At 37.4% G+C, this 24,681-nt stretch overlaps 1 protein-coding gene across 1 annotated transcript in view; it reads left to right on the top strand.

Moving 5' to 3' along the window:
- The window catches only part of LOC128737195 (A disintegrin and metalloproteinase with thrombospondin motifs adt-1), a 61,081-nt gene that overhangs the window by 23,236 nt on the left and 13,164 nt on the right, over window positions 1–24,681 (top strand). Inside the window, exons 2-3 of the mRNA XM_053831785.1 lie at window positions 7,770–7,842; window positions 20,003–20,092. Coding sequence (XP_053687760.1) covers window positions 7,770–7,842; window positions 20,003–20,092 — 163 coding nt within the window. The remainder of the gene's footprint in view (window positions 1–7,769; window positions 7,843–20,002; window positions 20,093–24,681) is intronic.

The following is a 24,681-nucleotide window of genomic DNA, read 5'->3' as shown; positions in this document are numbered from 1 at the left end:
AGGTTTTTTAAGCATAACTTTTAAACTGATTGTTTGTTTTCAATAAAATTTATCCGAAAAATTTAGTGTTAACAAGAGCTTTCATTCGATACCAAGATCGTTGAAATCGGTCATTTGGGTACGGAGAAAATCGTGTCACGTAATTTTTACTTTTTTACTTATAACTTTAAAACGAAATGTCGGACCTCGAAACAATTCAATAGTGATATACTAGGCAATAATACCTTTCAAACAAAAGTAATAGCGAACAAATCGGTTCAGCCATCTCCGAGAAACAGGCGATAGAAAAGTTGCGCTCCGCACATACATACACACATACACACACACACACACACAGACATTGCTCAGTTCGTCGAACCCTGTCGATTGGTATATGTGGCTCGGCCCTCCGGGCCTCGGATCAATTTCGTGTTTTTCGACCAATTCCTAAACCTTTGTTATAGTATAACAAAGGTAAAAAGGTAAACACACAACACAGAGCCAAATTGGCGATCGCTAATGCAATTTTTTTTTTGAAAAAATCATGTTTCTATATAAGACAATTTCGATATAAAATAACTTTTTGAAATTTTAAATTGTCTTATATTGAGGTCTCCCTGTACATATATAAGGCTTGGTTGCCGGGACAGCTCTCTCTTCACCAAAGCCCAATACCAAAGCCGAATACTCTGGACAGTTAGGTGGATTCGCCTCCTTCGGTACAATATGAACTCCATTAGCATCATACCATTCCAAAACATCTTTGGCGTAGTGACAGGATGCCAAATCAGGCCAAAACAGCGAGGGTACATTATGGCTGTGTAGGAACGGTAACAATCGTTTCTGCAGGCATTCTTCATGGTATATTTCCTTGTTAACCGTTTCCGTAGTGATGTAATTTTTGCTTGCTCGGCCACAGCCTGCCATACTAAATATTTTGACGTAGGACTACGTCTTTGTTTACTATACTGGGACTGGGTAGCACTTTGTGAAAACGAAAATAGAAGTGTAACGTTTGAATGAAAGATTTCTGTATTAACTTCTGAACTACTATATGAAACTGAACTATTTATATGTTGTTGGATAGATAAAACGACCAGCAATTTTATGGAGGGGGGGGGTGGTAAAAGAGGAATTTTAAGGAGGGCGTAAGAGGTGGGGCTCTTATACAAATGAAACAAAAGTTTCCTCAAAACTCGAGAACTAATCAAGCAAATGGAACCAAATTTAGCATATGGAGGTTTGAATTTTTTCTATGGTGGCGTGGATTATGACCCCTTCCTTCTATAGGAGGGGGGGGGGGCTCCCATACAAATAACATACAAATTTCCTCATAACTCGAGAAGAACTAATCAAGCAAAAGGAACCAAATTTGGCATGTGAGGGATTTTGGAGGTAAGAAGTTTTTCTCTGGTACTCTGAGACCCCTCCCCCTTCTAAGAGAGGGGGCTCCCATACAAATGAAATACAAATTTCCTCATAACTATAGAACTAGTCAGGCAAATAGAACCAAATTTGGCATGTGGAGGTTTCAGAAGGCAAGAATTTTTTCAATGATGAATTATGACCCCTCCCCTGTTTAGGAGGGGGGGGGGGCTTCCATACAAATAAAATACAAATTTCCTCATAACTCGAGAAATAACTAAGCAAATGGAACCAAATTTGGCATGTGGGTATTTTTGGAGGCGTGAATTTATTTTGCGATGGTTTGAGACCCCTAATCCCTGTGCTAGGAGGATAAGGACTCTCATACAAATAAAACAGAAATTTTTGCGTATGTGCCATAATTTCTGCTATGTAACAAGCGGTAAGGTGTGAAAGTAAACTAGTTAAACCTTCTCGAAGCAAAAGATAGTGAATCGACGCCGCTAACCTACGTGCCTGTTGCAGTGGTTGGAGAATTTGCGAAAAAGTGATCATTTGAATCGATGAACATCCCTCATTGTGAACATCAGATTTCGTTCAAAAATTGAATATTGAACATTGAGTATGTTCGATTTATCGGATATAGAATGCTCGGGGACGCCGGAAAGTATTCAAAATAATATTACCACGAAAAGGGAATAGTTTAAAGTAGTGTTAGTGGATTTACAAGCAGCAGAAGACGGTAAATCGCACTTTTGCGTTGCTCACGATATTCGTATATTCAGCGATGCTATGAAGCGTGAGTGTATGTTGCTCATTGTTATAGGCGAATTGAACCACTCGCGCAGCAGTTTTATCATGATAAAAACCGTTTGCCGATGCTCGGTGTATCTATTCATTTTGCGAGTTTTCCAACCTCTGGCCTGTTGCCATTCATGTCAAAAGAGAAGGACATTCGCATGACCCGTCATATTTACGATGAACGTGCTTTGGCTTTAATGTTACCAATGACCCTTCTAAAGGCCACAAGGGAGTTAAAGTAAGATTATTGAAACATGTCAAGCTACGCATAATCATATTTAATGCAATAATCTGTGGGTTGGTCATTCAACCTTTATGATGCACACAAGTGATTTTTAAAAGAAATTTCTATATCTCAATGGTTGTAGACGTTGTACTTATGAACCCCCATCCACGTATTTTCAAAGCCACCATTGCATTCAATGAAGAATTGAATCTGAATATTTCACTTTTTCTCTTAATGGCACTCACAGATTCTTATAAACATACATATACCTGAAATGCAGTTTACATTAGTCTTTGATCTAATGATCTGATATAGTCCTACGTCACCCTTTCGTACAACCCTGAGGGCTGTATACCTTGTAGTTTTTTGGGAAACTTGGCTTTCTTCTTTGTTCTAAAATGCTCTGCAGCGCCATTTCGTTTCATGGCAGTGTAAAAAGACATATCAGGAAGCTGTTTAAAGTCTTCTAGGACATACGTTTCATCGTCCATTATAACGCATGGAATCTTCGTTAAATATTCATGATAAATCTTACGAGCGTGTGTTTTGGTAGTCGTATTTTGCTTATCATTACGGTTTGGCACAGTCTTCACCTTGAAAGACTTCATTCCTTGTCGTTGCTTAGAAGTGTGCACGAATGTTGGCGAAATTTTTATTTTACGAGCAATGGTACGTACAGAAAGATCTAGTCTCCTCCGTAATATTTGTTTTACCTTCGCATCCTTGTTCCTCAGATCCGTTTTTGTTCCACTTCCATTCTTCCTAGCTGTTGTCAAGCGAGTATCGAACGATTTTAATACTCTGTGAACAGTGCTTGGAGGAAATCCAAGCTTTTTGACAAGTTTTCTTAAAGAGGGATCCGGATTTTCATTGCGACCGCACACAATTGCTTTTCGCACCTGCTCTTCTTTCGACGCCATTTTACGCTGATCGCTTGTAATATAAACAAGTGTTATATTTTCGGAAAGAACAGACATACATCTAACACTCTGCAAAATATTTCACTCATTGTTAATGTATTTCCGAAGCTGTGTGTGTTTAGAGGTGTCCAAATTTTGTCGCGAACACGCCTTATTCATCTGACTTTTAATTTACGCTTCAGAATCGATTTACAGTCAATTCATATGGATTGTTTTACAATTTAATGCAAAAAGTTGTTTTTTTTAAATTCGCTGTTTTGGCAGCATAATTGCATTTTCGCTCATAAAGGACGTTTTTTATTCAAGACGGATTTCACGCCAACTCGACCAGAGGTTGGCATGATCCTCTCAGAATTTAATTAAACTTAGTGTGTCTGCAGAATTCATGTAAATAAGCAACTTTGCATACTTAGAGTTTCCAAAATTAGTCTAAACTAACTTATGGAATGTACTCAATGTTTTTTTTTCTTTTTTTTTAAATATATCTTATATAAGTTGTTTATTTACATGAACACTTTTCACAAAAAGTTTCATTGAAATCTGAGAGGGTACTGCCAACTATCATTACTATTGCTACCAGGCTTCATTTTCGGTTTTTGCTCAATAGATGCTCATTTGACTACAGCATCTCAACGAAGTTAGCGGCCCAGTATACTACAATCGATCCCTAATCTAAACTCGGATTTGAATCAAAACGATACGTAAACTGAAAAATGATAAGTGGATGATGTACTTTCAAGCACTATTCAATATGTTATTGACTGACGTCGTATCGGCCACGATCTAAAGTTAAGTGACAGACTGAACGGATTTGATAATAAAACGTACGTTTTTTGGTTTGCCAAGTGGCATAAATAGATTTTGAAACCGTGAATTTCCATGAACTCAAACATATATGTGCCAATGAATAGAAACAGCAGTATGAAAGCAGTGTGAAAACAGTGTAAAATGATACCTTTAAATACAGTTCAAAGATGACATGACATTGATTATCCGTCTTATAGCTGGCTGACCCTGAACAAACAAGACATAACGCAGAGAATTGTATGCAAAAGTTTCTTCTTGAGGAACAATGCAACAGTGGTATACCTTAATGGTAAACCATTGCCGTAAATCATTTCCTTACATACCGTTAGGCTTATGGGGATTTTTCAAAACTATCGTACAGATTTGGGCCGAAGCGTGTCAGAATTTCAAGAAATTTTGTATACGGATATATTTCATGGATCTTATTTTAAATGAAGACAATATTTTTTCTATACTATGCCATGCTATGCTATGCTATGAAGACAATATTTGAAAAATTTGAGGTCTCTTATTTTTCTTGAGCCAAGCATCGTAGAACAAACATTGTCCATTGAATGATTAATTCAATATTGAATGATAAAATCATTTGACAATCAAATTTGGGTCTACTGTACGTCTAAAATGTACACATACAATGACGGGACCTTGAACTGATGGTAGCTTCCCCCTGTACATACATACATAAAAAAATCCTAAGAAATTTTCGAAAACCCGTGTTCTAATTATTAGAAAATTTTAAATGGGCTTTTTTCAAATTTGCCAATTCATAATCTTTTAGTCGCAATTAACCGCCCAGTTAACTTCGATGGTAGGTACGATGCTGGTCTAACAAAACAGTCGTCGTATGTTCGAAACTCGGCTGAGTGGTCCTGCTAGATAGAGTCAGCAGGATTGTTGCACTAGACCAGTAATTGTTCTGTACTCTAACAACCGGCTCCGAAGTAGGCCGATTAAGAAGGGCCAAGTGTTAGAAAGATGTTTAAGCCCAAGGCTTTGCATTGCTTTTTAGTGGCAATAGTTTCATGATTGCGTTTTTTGTTATTCTAGACTTATGGCCGATAAACTCGATTTTCCTAAACATTTCCCTATTTAAAAAATTGATATCTTAAAGATCAAGCAGCGCAGACTAAATAATCTATACCTATAAAAAAGGATATCTGTCTGTCTGTCCCTATGTTCCTTTTAGAATCGAAAACTACTGAACCGATCGGCGTGAAAATTTGCATGTAGGGGTTTTTGGGACTACGGAAGGTTCTCTCGATGGCAAGAGACCCCTCCCCCCACTAAGAGGTGGGCTCCCATACAAATCTATGCCTAAAAAAATGGATTTCTGTCTACTCTATGTTCCTTATAGAATCGAAAACTACTGAACCGATCGGAGTGAAAATTTGCATGTAGGGGTTTTTGGTGCCAGGGAAGGTTCTTATGATGGTTAGAGATCCCTGCCCCCACTAAGAGGGGGGCTCCCATAAAAATCTATACCTATGAAAATGGATTTCTGTCTGTCGCCCGAATGTTCCTTATAGATTCAAAAACTACTGAACCGATCGGCGTGAAAATTTGCATATAGGGTTTTTGGGGCCAGGGAAGGTTCCTATGATGGTTAGAGACCCCTCCTCCCACTAAGAAGGGGGGCTCCCATACAAATGAAACACAAATTTCTGCATAACTCGAGAATTAATCAAGCAAATGGAACAAAATTTTGCATGTGGGTGTTTTTGGAGACAAGAATTTTTTCTATGGTGAATTGAAACCTTTCCCTACTTTAGGAGGGGGGGCTTCTATACAAATGAAATACAAATTTCCTCATAACTCGAGAATTAATTATTCAAAGGGAAACATATTTGGCTTGTGGGCGTTTTTGGATGCATGAATTTTTTCTATGATGAATTAGGACCCCTCTCCCTTTTTAGGAGGGGGCTCCCATACAAATGAAATACAAGTTTCCTCATAACTCGAAAAGTAATCAAGCAAGTGGAACCAAATTTGGCATGTGGGGGGTTTTAGAGGCAGGAATTTTTTTAATGATGGTTTGAGACCCCTCACCCCTGTGGTAGGGGGATAAGGACTATCATACAAATAAAACAGAAATTTTTGCGTAACTCAAAAACTAATCGAACTCGAGAAATTTTAGACTCTTTCATAAAACATTAATCAATAACAAGACCACCAAAAACTATCATTAGTAACATTAGATAATTCAGCGCGCGACGGCCACAGGCCGCGAGTGTTGCCGGCGACCTGCCGTCGGAAGCGCCGGCCACTGCGGGGGGCAGCCCCCCGTAGAGATCACCTCTATCTAGGTTTATTTATTTTTCTAGATCTAGGGTAACCAACGTATTTTGGACCCCCTCAGCAGCTGTATATAATTTGGATACTTACAGCAAAATCAAATGCAAGTGTCCAAATTATGTACAGCTGCTGATGGGGTTCAAAATAGGTTGGTTACCCTACTGACCTCTATTACTTTCCTTCAGTTGGATCACCCCTGCGAAATGGTACTTTCTACGAAAAGATTTTCCGTGAAATGGTACATCCCGCGTAAGGTTTTTCGCGAAATGGTATTTTATCAGGCTAAGCAATGGGGGGAGTTGTTTTCTACTTTACTGTGAGGAAAACTTGTATATTAAAACACCCATGAACTCCTCAGAAACTTGCAAAACACGAGATTGTGACAAAGGTCATCCGATATTCACGATTTATGTACAACACAGTTTAATTTGTGGCAATACGAAGTTTGTCGGGTCAGCTAGTCTTTCATAAAAATGTAAGTAAATTTGCTGTTTTGGCTAGGTAAACAATGTATTACCTGCTGGTGGAGGTTGCTGGGAGAATTTTCTTGCATTGAACAATGTTTCTGCGGTGTTTAGTTTAAGAGTTATGAATCTCTGGAATAAGCGATGCTCGAACAAACCAGAAAGCTAGAATAGAATCCTCGAATTTGTTAAATATTGTATTAATCACCGCCCAGTTGTTTCGAGGTACGAAGCTGGCCTAAGAAGCCAGTTGTCGTGAGTTTCAGTCTAAGCTGGGCACTGATATAAATAAATAGAGTCAGTAGGATTGTTGCACTAGGCCTTTAATTGTCGTGTACTCTAACAGCCGGCTGCGAAGTCTATCGCCAAGAAGGATCAAGTTTTAGAAAAACGTTCAAGCCCACAGTTTTTATTGTTGTAGAAAAAAAGTTCTATGGCCATACACAAAATTTAACACACAAAATTTAATGAAATTCTGCGACCGTTTGACACATTTTGTATGATAATTTTGAAAAATGCCCTTATCACTCTTTGTTGGTTGCTGGGTCGTCAAGCAGCACAGTCTCAGGGGCCCTGAGTCAGGGCTTCTGAATCGAGAAGCATTCAACTGTTACATTCAGTTTTGCGTGGACAATGTATGTAGATTTGGTTGGATTGAGGTTAGGAAGTGTAGCGGTTCAGTAAACCAAACTGTTCTCTTCTTTTCGCCATTTCCCTTTGTAAAGACTATAGAATTCATTTCAAAATAAAATAAGGATATAATTGATCCTTGGTTACAAGACATTTGGTATATGAATAAATTTGCCAAGACCGAATTATGTGCACTTTAAAACATTGCCTAGCGTTTCGAATCGGAATTTTAACGAAAAATTGAATGTAACTTCAAAAAATAACATAATTATCTTTTATTTTCAGATTTTCGTAGAAAATTTGCACAAATTCCTTAATGACCATGAGAAGCTTTTGATATTTGGAAAAAATGAAATAAGTAAGTATTGCTATTTGTTTACTTGAACATTTTCGAAAAGTACTGATATGTTTCAAACAGTTTACATACACAACTTGCTATCTCTTGGAACATAAGGTTCACTTTTCATTCAACATTTCTATGAATTGGCGGTTTCTCGAACCACCGCCACCGACCTTCATTTCACGTGGTTTGTGTAAGCAAAGCTGACACAACCGGTTAATTCGAAAGCATACCGGAAGTAAAGCATTAACTGGGTTAAATCGCATAATGGCACTGAAATAAATAATGAATGCTTGTATGATGTTACCGCCTAGTTCTATTCTACCAACATTCGTTTTCAAGCAGCGATAGTGTGGCTTTTTGTTTTTTTTTTCTTTTCAATTCAGTGTTGAATTTGCATGCATGTTTTTACTAGACTCAACTAGACTCAAGATCATGGACTGAAAATTTGTGGACTGCATAGTTCAAGTTTATAATTAAATCAGAAATTCGTAATCGTAACGATCAGAGAGCGCTCTTAATAGATCGTAGGTTAAATTTTTATACTAATTTTACGATTTTGACGTAGGGTTTAATCCATGCTAGCACGTAGAATTAAGGTGGGTAATATATTTTGGACAGGCGTTACGCATACTCTATTTTGGACATTTCTATCTGATTTGGCGTAAATGTCCAAAATAGAGTACGCGTAACGATCTGCCCAAAATAGATAAATCACCCTACCAATTCGATGCAAGTGAAAAAGCATGATTTTTACCAGATGCATGGTAAAAGCATGATTAGGCATGAAAAAAGGAGATTGTGGATCAATTCATGATTTGATCACAAGCAGTTTGCAGCTCATGCGAAGGGAATTCCCTAGTTTACAGTTTCAGCGAAGTGAAAGTTAATCAAAGCTGATTATTCTAAGCCTTAATGTATCAATTGTTTGCATCAATTGCAAAAGTTAAGGAATTTGTATTTGTATATGATCATCTGATCATATGATCAGTTTCTGCTTTTTGTGTAGTGTCGGTACGGAACGAATGTTTTAGGTCCGATTTAGCTCTGTTCCGGTTCCGGTCCGATTCCGATCCGGAACTCCGAAATTGTCAGGATGCAAAATTTACCAATTTTAAAAAGTAGGTAAATGTCAAAGGCAAAGCTTTGAATGTGTGGAACCTATAAACTGTGACTTTTAAGTGCTATTCGGCTCCTTGAAACGGATTATTTAAAAAATTGAAAAATGCGGCACCATTGACTGGTGCTTGGTAGCTTACCCGTCATGGAAAATTCCTAAACTAAATTATTTTCTGCATGACCTACTCTTTTTTAGAAAATTTAAACGCATTCCAAAATGGTGCACATTCAGACGTAAAAGTCAGTTTTTTAACAAAAAACTACAAGGTATACAGCACTAAAGGTTGTACGAAAGGGTGACGTAGGACTATATCAGATCATTACATCAAAGACTAATGTAAACTGCATTTCTGGCATATGCATGTTTATAAGAATCTGGGAGTGCCTTTGTTTAAGTGAATGTTAATAAAAGAGAAGAGCGAAATATTCAGATTCAATTCTTCATTGAATGCAATGGTGGCTTTGAAAATACGTGGACCGGGGTTCATAAGTACAACGCCTGCAACCATTGAGATTTCTTTTAAAAATCATTTGTGGGCATTATAAAGGTTGAAATAGCAATAAATGACCAGCCCACAGATTATTGTATTAAATATGATTATGCGTAGCCCGACATGTTTCAATAATCTTACTTTAACTCGCTTGTGGCCTTAAAAAGAGCCATTCATTGGTTACAAATGACAAAAATGCCAAAGCACGTTCATCGCAAATATGGCATGCCATTCGAATGTCCTCTTTTGACATGAATGGCAACAGGCACGTAAGCTAGCGGCGTCGATTAACTTTCTTTTGCTCCGAGAAGGTTTCATTAATTTACTTTCAGAGCTTACTGCTTGTTACATAGCAAAAAATATGGCACATACGCAAAAATTTCTGTGTTCTTTGTATGAGAGTCCTCAAACCATCATAAAAAAAATTCATGCCTTCAAAAACTCCCACATGCCAAATTTGGTTCCATTTGCTTAATTAGTTCTCGAGTTATGGGCAAATTTGTATTTCATTTGTATGGAAGCCCCCGTCTTAGAAGGGGAAGGGGTTTCAGTACACCATAGAATAAACTCCTAAAGAGGGAGAGGTCTCAATTCACTACAGAAAAAATTCTTGCCTTCTGAAACCCCCACATGCCAAATTTGGTTCCATTTACTTGATTAGTTTTCGAGTTTTGAGGAAATTTGTGCTTCATTTGTATAGGAGCCCCGATCTTACGCCCTTCTTAAAATTGCTCTTACCCCCTCCATAAAATTGCTGGTCATTTTATCTATCCAGCGACATATAAATTGTTCAGTTTCATTCAGTAGTTTAGTAGTTATTAGCATTTGAAATCTTTCATTCAAACGTTACACTTCTATTTTCATTTTCACAAAGTGCTACCCAGTTCCAGTATAGTAAACAAAGACGTAGTCCTACATCAAAAAATTGTCTTTCACCGCCTCTAGAAATTCAGAAATTGCAATATCCATGCAAAAACGATGGGTCAAAAAGAAGATAATTTTATCCGCTTTATAGAAAATAGCAGTGAGTTGTTTGTGAAATAATAACGTACCGAGGTTAAAAATATGATTTCGATAAAAACACAATTAAAATTTTTATGCACTCAGGACACGTTTGATACAAACTACAGCTGTTTAGAAGCTTTAGAAGCAACCAACAAAATGTTTTCCATTCAATTCTACTATGATTATTTATACATTCTTCAAAATTATCATATGAAGTGAGCCGAAGGTTCTCAGAATTTCATGAAATTTTGCATGCAACTCTTGAACAATTTGTTTTATGAAATGACAAAAAAATTCTCAGCCGCTTAACAAAAATACCTGTTGGAAAAAGTTTTTCTCAAAATTTTCCACGGTGGTGGAAAATTCCTGTAGAAAAACAAAATCGCTGCAGTGAAATTTTTGACACTAACAGATAATGAATTATCAAATAAGAAGAAAATATTTCAAAATTTCCTAAGACTTAGAACATGGGCTTTCCAACATTTCCTTAGAATTTTGCTCAGTCATCGAAAATCATGTGGAAAACTTGTTCCAACTAATATTTTTCCTGGATTGCTGAGAAAATTTTATTACATTTTCATAAAAAAATTGTTCTACGATCACAGAACAGAAGTGAAAGTAGAAATCCAAAAACGTACATGCTACTTTCTACAGATACTAGTCAACCTGACGGTAGCGAGTCACTTTTTTTCCACGAAAACACACGAACGCATACGAATACACACGAAAGTATGTGTAAGCTGCTATGCGATTGGCAGCGACCGTTCTGCTTATATTGCTGCTAGGGTTATTGAACTTGAGTGGACCTATTTAGTGAGTTTTAAGACCACCACTCACACTCCTGCTTAATTTACTCGTCATTTATAAATAATATGTGGTGATGTTAGTATTTGTTGGAAAGTACCACCTTTTTCTACATTATCAGTACTTGATCAACACAGTACAACAGTACAACATGATCTTGAGTGGACTTATTTCTGATTTTTGAATGGACCTAAATTAGGATTGTCATAGTTTCTTCCATGTAAATGAACAAAATAATAACAAGGAATCGTTTTTTCAATAGTACAACTATACTACTGCTATTTATTTATTTATTTATTTCGTCAACCGATGTAGTTTAGTATAATATACAGTTTTCTCATATAAAAGTCTTATAATTAAATGAAGATTAAAAAGTGTACTTATTCTGTTGTATCGTTCGCTACGCGTTACGATTACGTGTTGACTGAAAGTAATGTTTACGTCTATGCCGAGACATTGTAAAGTCAATGGTTTGGCAGTATTGATTGTACGAGGCCATCATACGATTTAATGGACCGAATTTTGCATAATTTGTGCGATTATGGCTTATGGTAAATAAATTTCGATTACGAAGTTGCCGAGTAGGTGTATAAAAGTTCAGTTTTGATAAAAGTGTTGCTGAGTCAATATGCTGCGAAACGATATCGTTTACAAATAAGACCATTGCATATTTACGACGCTCTTTTAACCCTTTATAAGGCAGTGGCAACTATATTGCCACCAACAAAAATTTTTTATTTTGCTTCTATAATTATATTGATGTCATTATAGACGCAAAACAAATATTTTTCGTTGGTGGCAATTTTATTGCCACGGCCTTATAAAGGGTTAATGATTGTATATTTATAAGCATGCAGCGTGCTTCGTATGATGGAAGTGGAAATGTTGTCCAACCTAATTTACGAAGGGCATATAAGAGAAATTGTTTTTGTACTGATTCTATTCTCTCTTCGTACGTGATGAAAAAAGGTGACAATACAATGCTGCAATATTCCAGTATTGACGTCACATAGGCAATGTATAATGTTTTGATTGTGTATGGATCCAAAAAATTGTAGCTAAAACGTTTAATAAAACCTAGCATGTTATTTGCCTTGTGTATTATTGCTTTATAATGGTTGATAAAATTTAGCTTGGAGTCTAAGATAATTCCTAAATCCCTAACTTTTGCACATTTTTCTACTGTTTGATTTCCTAATCTGATTGAGACTTCTGGTGTAGTTCTTTTTCTGATGAATGTTATTAGATTGCATTTTTTTACATTAAGTTCTAATAGGCTTTTTTTACACCATGTGTAGAATATGTGTATTTCATTCTGGAATACATTGATGTCTTCTTCATTTCTTACTTCCAAAAAGAGCTGCATGTCATCGGCATATATTAGCAGTTTCTTGATTTAAGTTTCTTGAGAATGAAGGAAATGTCGTTTACATACAAAATGAAAAGAAGAGGTCCCAAATGAGAGCCTTGAGGGACCCCAGAAGTGACTTGAATTGGATTCGAGTTCTTTCCGTTAAATTTAATTATTTGTTGGCGATTAGATAAATACGATTCAAGCCATTTCAGGAGCCCTGGTTGAATTCCAATTTTTTGCAATTTGAAAAGCAGCATTGGTATGTCAATGCGATCAAATGCTTTGCTGAAGTCTGTATAAAGTGCTTCTACATGGTTTCCATTATCCATTGCATTCAATGAATAGTCAATAAATTCCAGTAAATTTGTCGTAGTCGAGCGTCCTTTGAAGAAACCGTGTTGCATTTCTGTAATTCTGTTCTTAATTTGCAGGAATTGCTTCGAAAAGTTTTGGAATGCAAGAGATTATGGCAATGCCACGATAATTACGTACGCCAGATTTCCGACCTGATTTAAAGATAGGTACTAAAAAAGAGCTTTTCCATATTTTTGGAAAGATTCCGGATTTCAGTGATAAGTTAAAAAACCAAAACAAAGGAGCTGTAAACTCCATTGTAAGATTTTTTATGAAAACTGGAGGGATTCCGTCGGGTCCAGGGCCTTTTGAGGCATCTAAATTTTTTAAGGCCTGCAAAATGTCCTGGGCATGAAGTTGGTTGACACCTATATCCACTGAAAACTCCGGATGAAATGCAAAATAATCGCGATCGCGATGTTCTTCAGAAAATGTTGTATAGATTTCTTGAAAAAATTTTACAAAGAGATTACAAATCTTTTCCGAGTTATCCCCAACACTTTCATCAAGATGCATTATGGATGGAAAGTTGTCAGATTTTAGTTTGGTTTTCACGTAATTAAAGAAGTTTTTGGGACTGGACTTTATTTCAAGTTCAATTGTTGAGTTGTAGTTAATAGGACACAGGGTTGAACAGCTTTTACCTTTCTTATACTCTTATAGCTCTTTTTTAGCAAAAGGCAATTAGCATCCCTCTTATCTTTTAATCCATCTTAGCTTCCAATCAATAATGGTTAAAAATTTTGTACAATACTGAGAATAAATTAAGTTTACATCATTTTAAGCATAAAATGCCATAAGTTATGCTAACTAGTTAGGAAGACTTTTTAGTTTCAAAACTAGAGGGTACAATGTACAAACACTATGAAGCAACTACGAAAAAGGATACACAGTTAGTTTTATTAATATAACTAAGTTTTTATTTGGGCTATAAATTAAGTTTACTTCCAATATCCTCATGCTTATAGATTAATTATAAACGGAGATACAAATACAAGTGACAAGTAGCACCTGACAAGCAGTTTCAATGAATATACAACGACGTGTTCGTTAGTGGTAGGCAATGATAGTTACCGTCAGTGATGTCTCGAAGCGCAAAACTAGGTCCATTCTAAAATCAATACTAGGTCAGCTCAAGATCACAAAAGGGGTTTAAAATTTTTAAGGAATTTGACGATTTTGCTGGTTTTACTGAACATTTAAATACCTAAATTGAAATTACACATATTTTAGCATCATTTTAAGAGTATTGTTTCACGTAATAATAGTTCGAAAATACTCTATGGTGACTGCCAAAACGCTGAAAAACAGCTATTTTTAAATACGCGGCAATAAAGTAGTTTTGGCTATAATTTTAATTTAATTTTAGTATATTTACGTTCAGAAATGATTAAAGATAAACATAAAAGTAAAATACAGTAGAAAGACTTGATAGGTATAATATCCTAAAACTCTTATTTAAAAGTAGGCCCACTCAAGATCAGAATTCGACTAGGTCCACTCAAAATCATTTACCCTATTTGCCTCTATGCGAAAACCTTCCCAAAGAAAAATAAAAATAAAAAAGGGGTCAGTCCCGGCGTAGTGGTTAGCATTCACGCCTCTCACGTCGAGGACCCGGGTGCAAATCCCAACCCCGTAGAAGTCACGAATGACCCAAGCTGGTTAAAGTGACTATAATCTAACAAAAAAAAACAAAAAATCAGAGGGGTTGTGTATAAGACACGACCGCATATTCAACGTAGGACTACGCAAAGTTAATGTAAAGGTGCGTTTAGAATAGGCAATTTTAGCTACGTTGGGAATGCGATATGTTGCTAGTTTTTGCTCAATGTTGGTTCTGTCGCCACCTGCACATTTGTGGTACGTCGCCATAGTTACTTGGAAACAACAGTTAGGAACAATTGCATGCCACTGGTTGCCAATCTAGACACACCTTACTAAAAACACTTATGAGAAAATTGATTGCTAATGGAAATCATAATACTCTTCATTGACAGTTATGATGGTTCTGAAAAGAACCATTTTGAAAGTTTAAAATTGATTGAAACGATTGGATTGGCTACTTTGTGCTGTAGAGAAAAAGCATAGTGTTAGCATTACAAAAGCATTACATTACATTACATATTGCAGAACTTCGTATCGTGTAAATTATAAGCAATCTGGCACATACTAAACCGTTATTTAGAGCAGCGTGGGGTCGAAATCAGACATCATGATAATGCTGATAATTTAAGTTTTCTGTTTGACACTGTGAATTAAAGTAATGTATGGTATAATCATAAATGACATTCTTTTTCTTACATCTGATTTCCAGTGGCAACATTATCGAGTTGATGTCGCTTGTCCGAATATTTTAACTGGATTGTTTAAAGGGTTCAAGGGAAGAAATCACATTGTCACAATTATTTAAAAAATTGATTTTGCTAATCAGAAACTTACTAGCCGTTAAAATCAGGTACATGGTGTCATCTCCTTACCGGTTGGTAAGGAAAAGCTCCTGGCACTAATGTTGATATGGAAATAACTTCATTACTGTCCATCCATGTTTCGCTGAGCGCAAGGATATCTGCCTGTCTGAGAACCGCATCGGTTGAAATATCTGCTGAATGTGCGTGCGTTTAGACTCTGTACATTCAGGCTCAGCAGTACAGCAAAATGGCTTACGTTAGATGTAAATTCTAGAAGTTCAGTACCTAAAGTAACCAATTTGTGGTTTTCCAGGCGCCTAAGTTCCGTCCGTAATTCCTGGATTCTCGGTGATGCATTTCCCTTGACATGGTAAAACTTAAATATGCCTCTGTTATTCGTCAAGTACAATCCTTCAATCGATGTAACTCTTGACATTCCCGCGTACACCAACTGCTGTTCCTGTCCCTTGCCATACTCGTACGCGATTTCAGAAAATGTGCCGCCTTGACTCTTGTGTACAGTAAGAGCATTCGCACCTACTAAAGGAAATTGTATACGTTTGCTCTTTTTTTTTTACTAAAACAGACTGATTTATTTGATTCTATGTGTACATATCAACATAACTCTTAAGGCTACTAATGGTTTTCAAATTGTCAGGAATTTCTAAAGAATACATTATAAACCTTATAAAAACTTTTAATAATCTTCCTGTCATTTCTTTTGATAATCCGTATAATTCTGGGTAATGCACTTAATGCTACTACTAAGCTTAATATTTGCAGATCGCTTTTCAATCAGTGTCCAATCGGGCTGAAGAACGTCATGCTTAGAGTACACAGCGGGCCTCGATTTGATCCGCAAGACCTTTCCAATGGAGTCGTTTTCAAATTTGAGTAATGATAATAAAGCACAGGTTGCGAGTATTTCACATATTTATATTTTGAACCTACATTATTTTTTATAATATTCTATCCGGCAAGTTGAAAGCATGGAATGGTATATCCATAAACAAGCCGAAAATGTTTGATGACTGATGCCGTACCCTACATTTTGACATCTGTTCAGCTTCTATAGGACTCACCTGTTATACACCCAATATATTCAGAATTGGCTGAGCTATAAGCGTTCAAAATCTATCACTTTGTCGTGTCGCGGTCATTTTTGCTTCTCCAACGTGCCACCCTATTAAAGTAATACGTAGTCCTACGTCAAAAAGACGCTGTTAGGGGAACTGTGGGTATGACGAACAGATTAAGAAGAACAACTAATATAATACAGAGAGCTTATGATTTATAAAACCTAAATACAATTTACTTCAGTTCAATATATTGTTTTCAAAAGCAGCTAGTGAAATATTTAACAAAAAATGTTTTTCAATGTGTATTTTGAGTAAAAAATGGTCCGAAAAAGTGAACTTTTTTAGTGCTGCGGCCTGCGGGTGAAAAGGACAATGTGTGGGGGTAACATGGACAGGTATTGTAAATCGCCCCAACTGAGAGCATATTATTATTTTTGACCCTTAACAAATTGAATACGTAAAATATGGTGGTGTAGCGTGCAAAACATGAAGGGGGCAGTCCACCCCCTCCCACTATATGAACAAGCATTCCAAAAACTGTTTCATGCCCAGCCGCTGCACATAGGAGTATTTGCCCCAAAAAGCTGGCCAAAATTCTAAATTGCTTCTTTCCAGTCGATATTGATAAAACATGATCAGAAATTAAATATTTCCCAACTCTGCATATGAAGTTAAAGAAATTGCCAACTAATCCCCTGTAAAGTTCAATTCGTATCTTTCTCTTATATTTATAAAAAACCGATTAAGAACATAACCATTTATTAGGTGTTGTTGGGATGTGTGTATGGATGTGTGTCAGTATGTATGTGAGCTAGTACAGGTGTATGTGTGATGTAAAAGTGTATGTATGTATATAAATGTGTAGGTGTGTACGTATACGTATAGAAGCATCACATTCCAGTCTTCTGTTTCATAGTCGCTGCATTTCTCATATTCTTCAGTTTGAAATTGATTTGCCTCCAACATCTTCAACGTTTCGGTCGAAAAAGGTTTGCTTTTTTTCTTGGTATCGGCCTTGAGCTACTAAGCAATGGATCCGAATTAAGCAGAAGTCTAACTAAGCCCATCATGTACTTTCTCGAATCACTCTAGAAGTCGATGGCAAACCCAATAGAAGTCAAATCATATACCTTAATGACCAGAGCCGAATAACTTCCGTTAACCTCCGCGAAAGTGGTCAGTTTACTGACCATCGGACGATAGTCATTAATACGGTACATGTACGGTAACCATAATGAGGGTTCTCCGTAACATTGAATAATATCTTTTTCTCTATAAATGACTTTGAACGAGTGTGTGAAATTATTCAGGGCGAGACAAACGCAGACTGTGACTGTTGCCGGCGATTCTTACCCCGTTCGAAAGGTGCCGGTCTTACTCCCAAGGCACGTTTTTTAAAAAGACGATTTTTATACATTTATTAATCATATTTCTACTTAAATCTCACTTATGAAAAACAATGCTAGCTAGAATATATAAAATCTTAAAATTTAGTTTGAAACTTCTTCTGAGAAATAAAGCTTAAAACCTACTCGCGAAAAGTTACAACGGGCTGCGCATCAGCGACACTCGCGTTTATTTTGTTTATTATTTTGATATTTTACGATTTATAGTAAGCTCGATCTGTTTTAAAACATCTAAAATAATAAATACAAATATGTTGAGTCTTTAATAACACAATTGATTAATGCATTCTCTATGCGTAAAACTCTATGCGTGCTTGTCTTATCCCCTGTGCCGGTCTTACCCGCACGACTCCTACCTTAAAATAATTAAATGTCTAAAAAACGACAAAGCGGAACCATGCGGAAGATTTTTCGATTCCACTATATTCTGTGATGTTTGACCTATCTGATGGTGATTGAAATTTTGCCGGGACATGCTCGGAAGGTTACCAAAACATTGATTAAAGTATTAAGATCTTACCACTATTTTTGGGGTAATTTTCGTAATCACTATTCGTATCGAAGACATTCATTAATTTTATGCAATTATACATGAAAACTATTGAATAACATCCTTCTTTGCTGATAAATACTTACCCATGGTGAATAGACACTATTTCACTCGGATTTTTAGGTTTTTGCACCAACGAGCGGAAGAACGCATTTTAAAAGCGAAAAAATTTACTACCGAATGGCGTTCTAAATAGGCAGCTTGCTGAGCGAAGAAAAGCATAAATTCAGTTCAAAATCATACTAACGTGACTAGTAGACTATGCTGAGATTACAGATACTACATATAAATAAAAATCATGCATTTCATATTTCGGACTTATGGCCAACTTTTTGGGCCAAATACTCCTATGTGCGCTGCTAATATGTTTGAAGTTCACGTTTGCCGGTTAAATTTTCATTTATATGCTTGAGATATCACTAAGAAGCAAAATCAACAATTTTATTATAATATGTTCACTGACCATCTTACCCACACTAGCAGTTGTCCATTTCACCCCATCATTTACATTTTTTTAAAGCGTTCACAATTTTTCATACGCAAATGGAATTATGTATTATTTCAATGCAGACGTTACTTGAAAAGGTATTAAATAGAAATACTTCATGCTATGGGCAACATTTTGGAATTAAACCACTCAAAAAGCTTAATTTCGATGGAAAAAAGTTACATCCAGACGCAGAATAATTTCCAATTTTTAGTGTTTCTGTACTTTATCATAATTGGAAAGTTCTAAATGATGATAGAAACATTCAGACATCATGAGATAGCAAGATGGTTGGATGCCCATCAAAACATTTACGAATTTTAATGCTTAACTGGTAGAATCAACCACCTGTCCGTCTTACCCACAGTTCCCTACCAGTTTTGATTGCCGAATCGTTCGGACTTCCACTTCTGTTCTGTTCTGTTATTTAAAAGCTATAAACTTTTGAAATAAGCGGTGTTCGAAAAATTCGGAAAATTTATATGTGAGTTTTCTGGGAAAATTGGATGACTTATTGTTTTCATTAAAAAGTTCATATCCTGTGCTCGTAAGCGAAATTTCATGAAAATCTGAGACTCTTCGACCCAAACCTTTTTGGTCCAAAATTTTGAGGGATTAAAAGGCACGGGTCGATGCTGAGAAGCGCTCGGTTTCAAGACTCACAAATATTTGCTAATTGTTCAAAAATAAATCGATTGGCTGGACTTGTTTGGGAGCCTTAAATAGAATGTGGATTATTACTAGCGATATTATTGCCTTTTCTCGATACTGAGGAAGTTAAAAGAAATTAGTTTTAAACATATAAATCAAGTCCTAATCATCGTTTCAACTGCGGTCAGTTTTACTGTCATCCGGACTTTTCCGGACTTTCAACAGAATATCGGGTCCGGTTCGGTTCCGAAACGCATCGTTCCGGTTCCGGTTCGATAAAAAATCGGACCCTAAAATTTCGTTCCGATCGGACTTCGGACCGTTTATCGGACCGGACTTTCTGGACTTTACTCGGTCCGATGTCGATCACTATTTTTGTGTAACTGGTTTCATATTTTTATAATTAATCGTCGTCTTTCTCGAACCTTTGTTGTGGGTACCTTCACTAAATGTTTATTTCTTTTCAGATGACTTTAACATCGTTACCGTGAAAAAAAGGAAAAGAACTGTTCGATCATCCGATAGGTTTATCAATTTTAATCTCAGTAATGGAAGTGGTAAGTATATAACTAAATTAGTTTATCTTAGAATAGTTAAAATATACTAAGTAGTCCATTAAATTCAATTCAATTTGCTAAGCAAAAACATTGAACACTGTATTAAATAGAATTTATGGTCCAAGTTAATTTTGCCACGTTCCAAGTTTACATTTTAGTCTTTAGTAACATCTCTGTTGACTAGTGAAATTGGTATGACACCATAGGACGTGTGGTCCTCACCAAGCTTCTGAAATTAAAGCAAAGGTTTTGCAAAATCAAAGGAACTTACTTACTTACTTATGTGTCCATGTCCGTCTGTCCGGCAGAACAAAGGGATGAAATCAGAGATCTCAGCTGCTGACGGCTACCCGCTATGAGTTTTACCTGTTGCCCCCCCCCCCCTTTTAAATTGGCTTGAAAAATCGAGGAGCAAAAAAATAATTTGTAGGATATGAGTCAATTTTTTTTTATAAAATCGATTGTCTGTGGGCTCAACAGTTTGAAAAACTCGAAAAATGCGTGTACGAGTTGAGTTAACGCTTCTGGCACGAAATAGAAATGGTAATTCGAACAACGGAATTTCCGAAAATTGTCCAAAAAAATTTTCTTCGTTTTTGTCTTTTTTCGTAGATTTTTGCATAGAAAATAATAACGTATATATTATAAGCAAGAATAGATTCGGTTTTCACGTTTAAACTTAAAATAAAAATGTTTAAAACCCATCGATTAAAAAATTCACTTTGTTTTTTTCGCTCCCCCTCCCCTTCAGTGGCCGAACACCGGGAGGACAAAAACTTTATAAAATATTTGTAATGGCTTTTTCAGGCTACCAGACACGAATGATATATTGCAGGCACCGGTTAATTAATAGCTGCAGTTTTTGCGTTGTTTTGCGTAACGTTTTAATTAAAGATTCGGGTTTTCGTACGTAGAGTGATCTGGTTTGAGCGCCAAATTTTTCGTAGACCTGCAAAGGCACCCCTAGCCTTCCTGATTCGTATGGCTATATCAGTCTTGGTACCACCTTCGGGCGTTGTCTGGCTACCAAGCTATTGAAAGGCGTCTACTTGCTCAACTTGTTGTCTCGCTACTGTGAAGTCGGTGGAATTGTCAACGTTCACTACCATAGATTTAGTTTTTGCATCATTGACTGTGAGACCTGCTGCCTGGGAGCTCTCGGAGAGATCATCTAACTTGCTCTGCATGTCGTTTCGGCGTTGTGCGAGGAAGACAATGTCGTCGTCTAGGTCGAGGTCATTTAGCAGCTAAATCGTTAGAGGATTCCAATCCTCGATTTAGTACTATCAATTACTCCAACTAATATCTCATTCTTAACGATGAGAAACAGAAGCGGTGATAAAATGCAGCCCTTTATCACGCCAACAGCAACCCTACTGGGGTCAGACAGTACGCCGTCGTGCAAAACCTTGCACGAAAACGCCTCGTACTGAGCCTCGATGAGATGGACTAGCTTGTCTAAAACTCCTCGAATTTCGGCTGAAATACAGTTTATCCCTGGCGCTCTATTGGACTTCATACTCTTAATGGCTGCTACAATTTCATCCAGTGATGGCACCTCCGAATTGACGCGATTAATTCGACGAACTCTAGGCGTCATACGCTGCTGGTTTTGTTGGTCTCTGACATTTGAAACTCGGAAGAGTTGTTCAAAATGTGCAGTCCATCGCTGTTGTGTACGGTCAGTCAGTAGCTGACCAGCTCTGTCCTTTAGCGGCATCTTTCTATTCATCCTGGTACCACTAAGACGGCGAGAAATATCGTACAACAAACGGATATCACCATTGGCGGTGGCGGTTTCTCCTTGTTCTGCTAGGGAGTTAGTTAGGCTCTCTTGTCCCGCCTACAAGCACGTTTAACAGCCCTCTCCAGTTCGGCGTATCGTTGACGGGCAGCTGTCTTAGCCGATCTGGTTCGCGCTCGTTCAATGCCGGTTTTCGCTTTTCTCCGCTCGTCGATCTTCCGCCAAATTTCCGATATCCACTCCGTCCGCCCGTTGCGCGCTTTGCCAAGGGTTTCATCACTGGTCGTGATGAAGGCATTCTTGATGCTGGTCCATTGCTCTTCGACGGTTCCACCAGGTAGCAACTCCGAAGCTCGGGACTCAAGTTGTTCGACAAAGGCCCTTTTCACCTCCGGATTCTCCGGAATTGGCGAACGTCGTATCGGCACCAACTTTCTCCTTCCGTCGTTGGACACGTGCGACGCGCAAACGTATTTCAGCGATAACAAGATGATGCTCGGATGCGATATCAGCGCTGCGTTTGTTGCGTACATCAAGAAGGCTCCTTCGCCATTTTTGACTGATGCAGATGTGGTCAATTTGGTTTTCTGTTCGACCGTCGCGGGAAACCCACGTGACTTTATGTACTGTTCTATGCGGGAAGAGCGATCCACTAATGACCATGTTGTTATTACTACAGAATTCTGTAAATAGTTCCCCGTTTTCGCTCATTTCTCCTAGGCAATGTCGTCCCAAGCATGGTCCCATGACGCGTTCAAGGTCCGCGTTATTTGAGGCAATCTTCGCGTTGAAGTCGCCCAAGTGGATTTGGATGTCCCCCTTCGGGATTCTCTCAACCACGCTGCTCAGCTGGCTATAAAAACTTTCTTTCTCCTCCAGGTCGGCAGCATCTGTTGGCGCATAGCACTGGATTGCTGTAAAGTTCCGAACCCGTGTTCTGAATCTGGCAACGATTATTCGCTCAATATTGGTTCCCTCTTCATCAGGGCCGCATGTACCTGGCCCTCCCAAGCAGCAATTTTGGTTTCATTTTGATTGTAAAGTAGATTTCAGAACCGAATTTTAAAACCCACTATGACGACCTTACTGTTGTAACAACCATCCCACATACGACCACGTTTTGATAATTTGGCCCAGTTTTAATGTAATCATTAAAACCCGATATGCTAACCATCTGCAGAGCTCAGATTTTATTTATGATTTATGCTAAACCTATATATAACTGAGACCTACGAAGCATTTGTAAAGCTTCACATGAAACTTATTGCACTAAAAATCTAAAACAGTGGAACATTCTGCTTTACTGATTTGGAAACTTATAATTGCACAAGAAATAGAGAGCAAGCTTTGCTGTGATGCTGTGAGACCGTTCTGCAATCAATTTAATCGCGATCTTCCGAAAAAAAAAAAAAAAATATATATATATATATATATATATATATATATATATATATATATATATATATATATATATATACCGCAATATATATATATATATATATATATATATATATATATATATATATATATATATATATATATATATATATATATATTTCCTGTCAGCGTACGACAACCGAGATTGCGTAGCCCAGCAGCCGGCACCACGTGGAGGTAGGAATAGGAGTTAGCGAACAGAGGTTATGGAATGCACATGTTCACCCTTTGCCAGCCAAAAATGAAAGGAACAACTAACCGAAAAAATTAGAATAGACAGAACAGAACTTTTTAGCTCAAACTACTAGGGCCTTACTAAAAAATAACCCCTCAAATCTGTTCTACCGGCACACTTATACCTATAATATGCTAGTTGCTGGATTCTGGTTGCATTACGGATGCACCAGTATAGCAAATAGGGAAAGAGCGGGAGATGCTGCCAGCTTTGGTAAAGAGGAACGTTACTTCAATGACCCTTCCTACCCCATTTTTCGTTCTTGAAGGGGGTCTTGTCCCAATCTGTTTGGATACTATAAATAACTTTTTTTCATTACTTTCCCCTATTGTCCCCTCCGTCGATTGTAAAAACCATCGTTATAAAAAATACGAACTCTTTGTTAGCTTGTGTAGTCAAAGAGAATCAGTAGTGATAAAAATTTTAAAATAAATCGAAATAAAGTACAGTTCACCATTTACAACCAAATAGAAAATGCTTGTGGCGAATGACCATCTGGGTTAAAACCACATTGAAAATAGAAAATTCATTGCTACGTGGCCAGCCCATTGTAACCTGCCGTGTTTTGGTCGCTTCACAATATCCGTATCTCTGTATGCTTTGTATATTTCGTGATTCATGCGTCTGCGCCACACTCCTTCAATATGCCGCCAAGAATTGTTCGCAGGATCTTATGCTCGAAAACACCAAGAGCTCGTCGGTCGCTTTCTTTCAACATCCACACTTCGTGGTTGTAGAATACCACCGGGAGAATAAACGTCTTATAGACCGCAAGTTGCTACAGGCTACGGGACCTCAGCTGGCTACGTAATCCGCCGAAGTCTCTGATGATAACCGCTATCCGCCTTTTTACTTCACGGCGCACATCGTTGTCACTAACATGCCAAGGTAAACAAATTTGTCGACCACTTCAAAAGTGTCTCGTCGTACGGCGTTCGCGAACCCTAGGAGCATATGAGATTTCATGATGATGGTACCGCTTCTCTAAGCGCATGTTCTTCGAATAGCACCTTCCAATGCAATGTTGAACAGCAAATTCGATAGTCCGTCATCTTGCTTCAAATCATCTAACGTCACAAATGATTCCGATGTCTCAGTCTCTATCCTGACGCTTGATTTTGAACCATCAAAGGTAGCACGTGTCAGCCTAACCAGTTTTGTCGGAAAACCATA

The sequence above is a fragment of the Sabethes cyaneus genome, chromosome 2, assembly GCF_943734655.1.
Source record: "Sabethes cyaneus chromosome 2, idSabCyanKW18_F2, whole genome shotgun sequence".
Taxonomy (NCBI): domain Eukaryota; kingdom Metazoa; phylum Arthropoda; class Insecta; order Diptera; family Culicidae; genus Sabethes; species Sabethes cyaneus.
The sequence above is the reverse complement of the archived record's forward strand: the minus strand, read 5'-3'. Positions and strand labels throughout refer to the sequence as shown.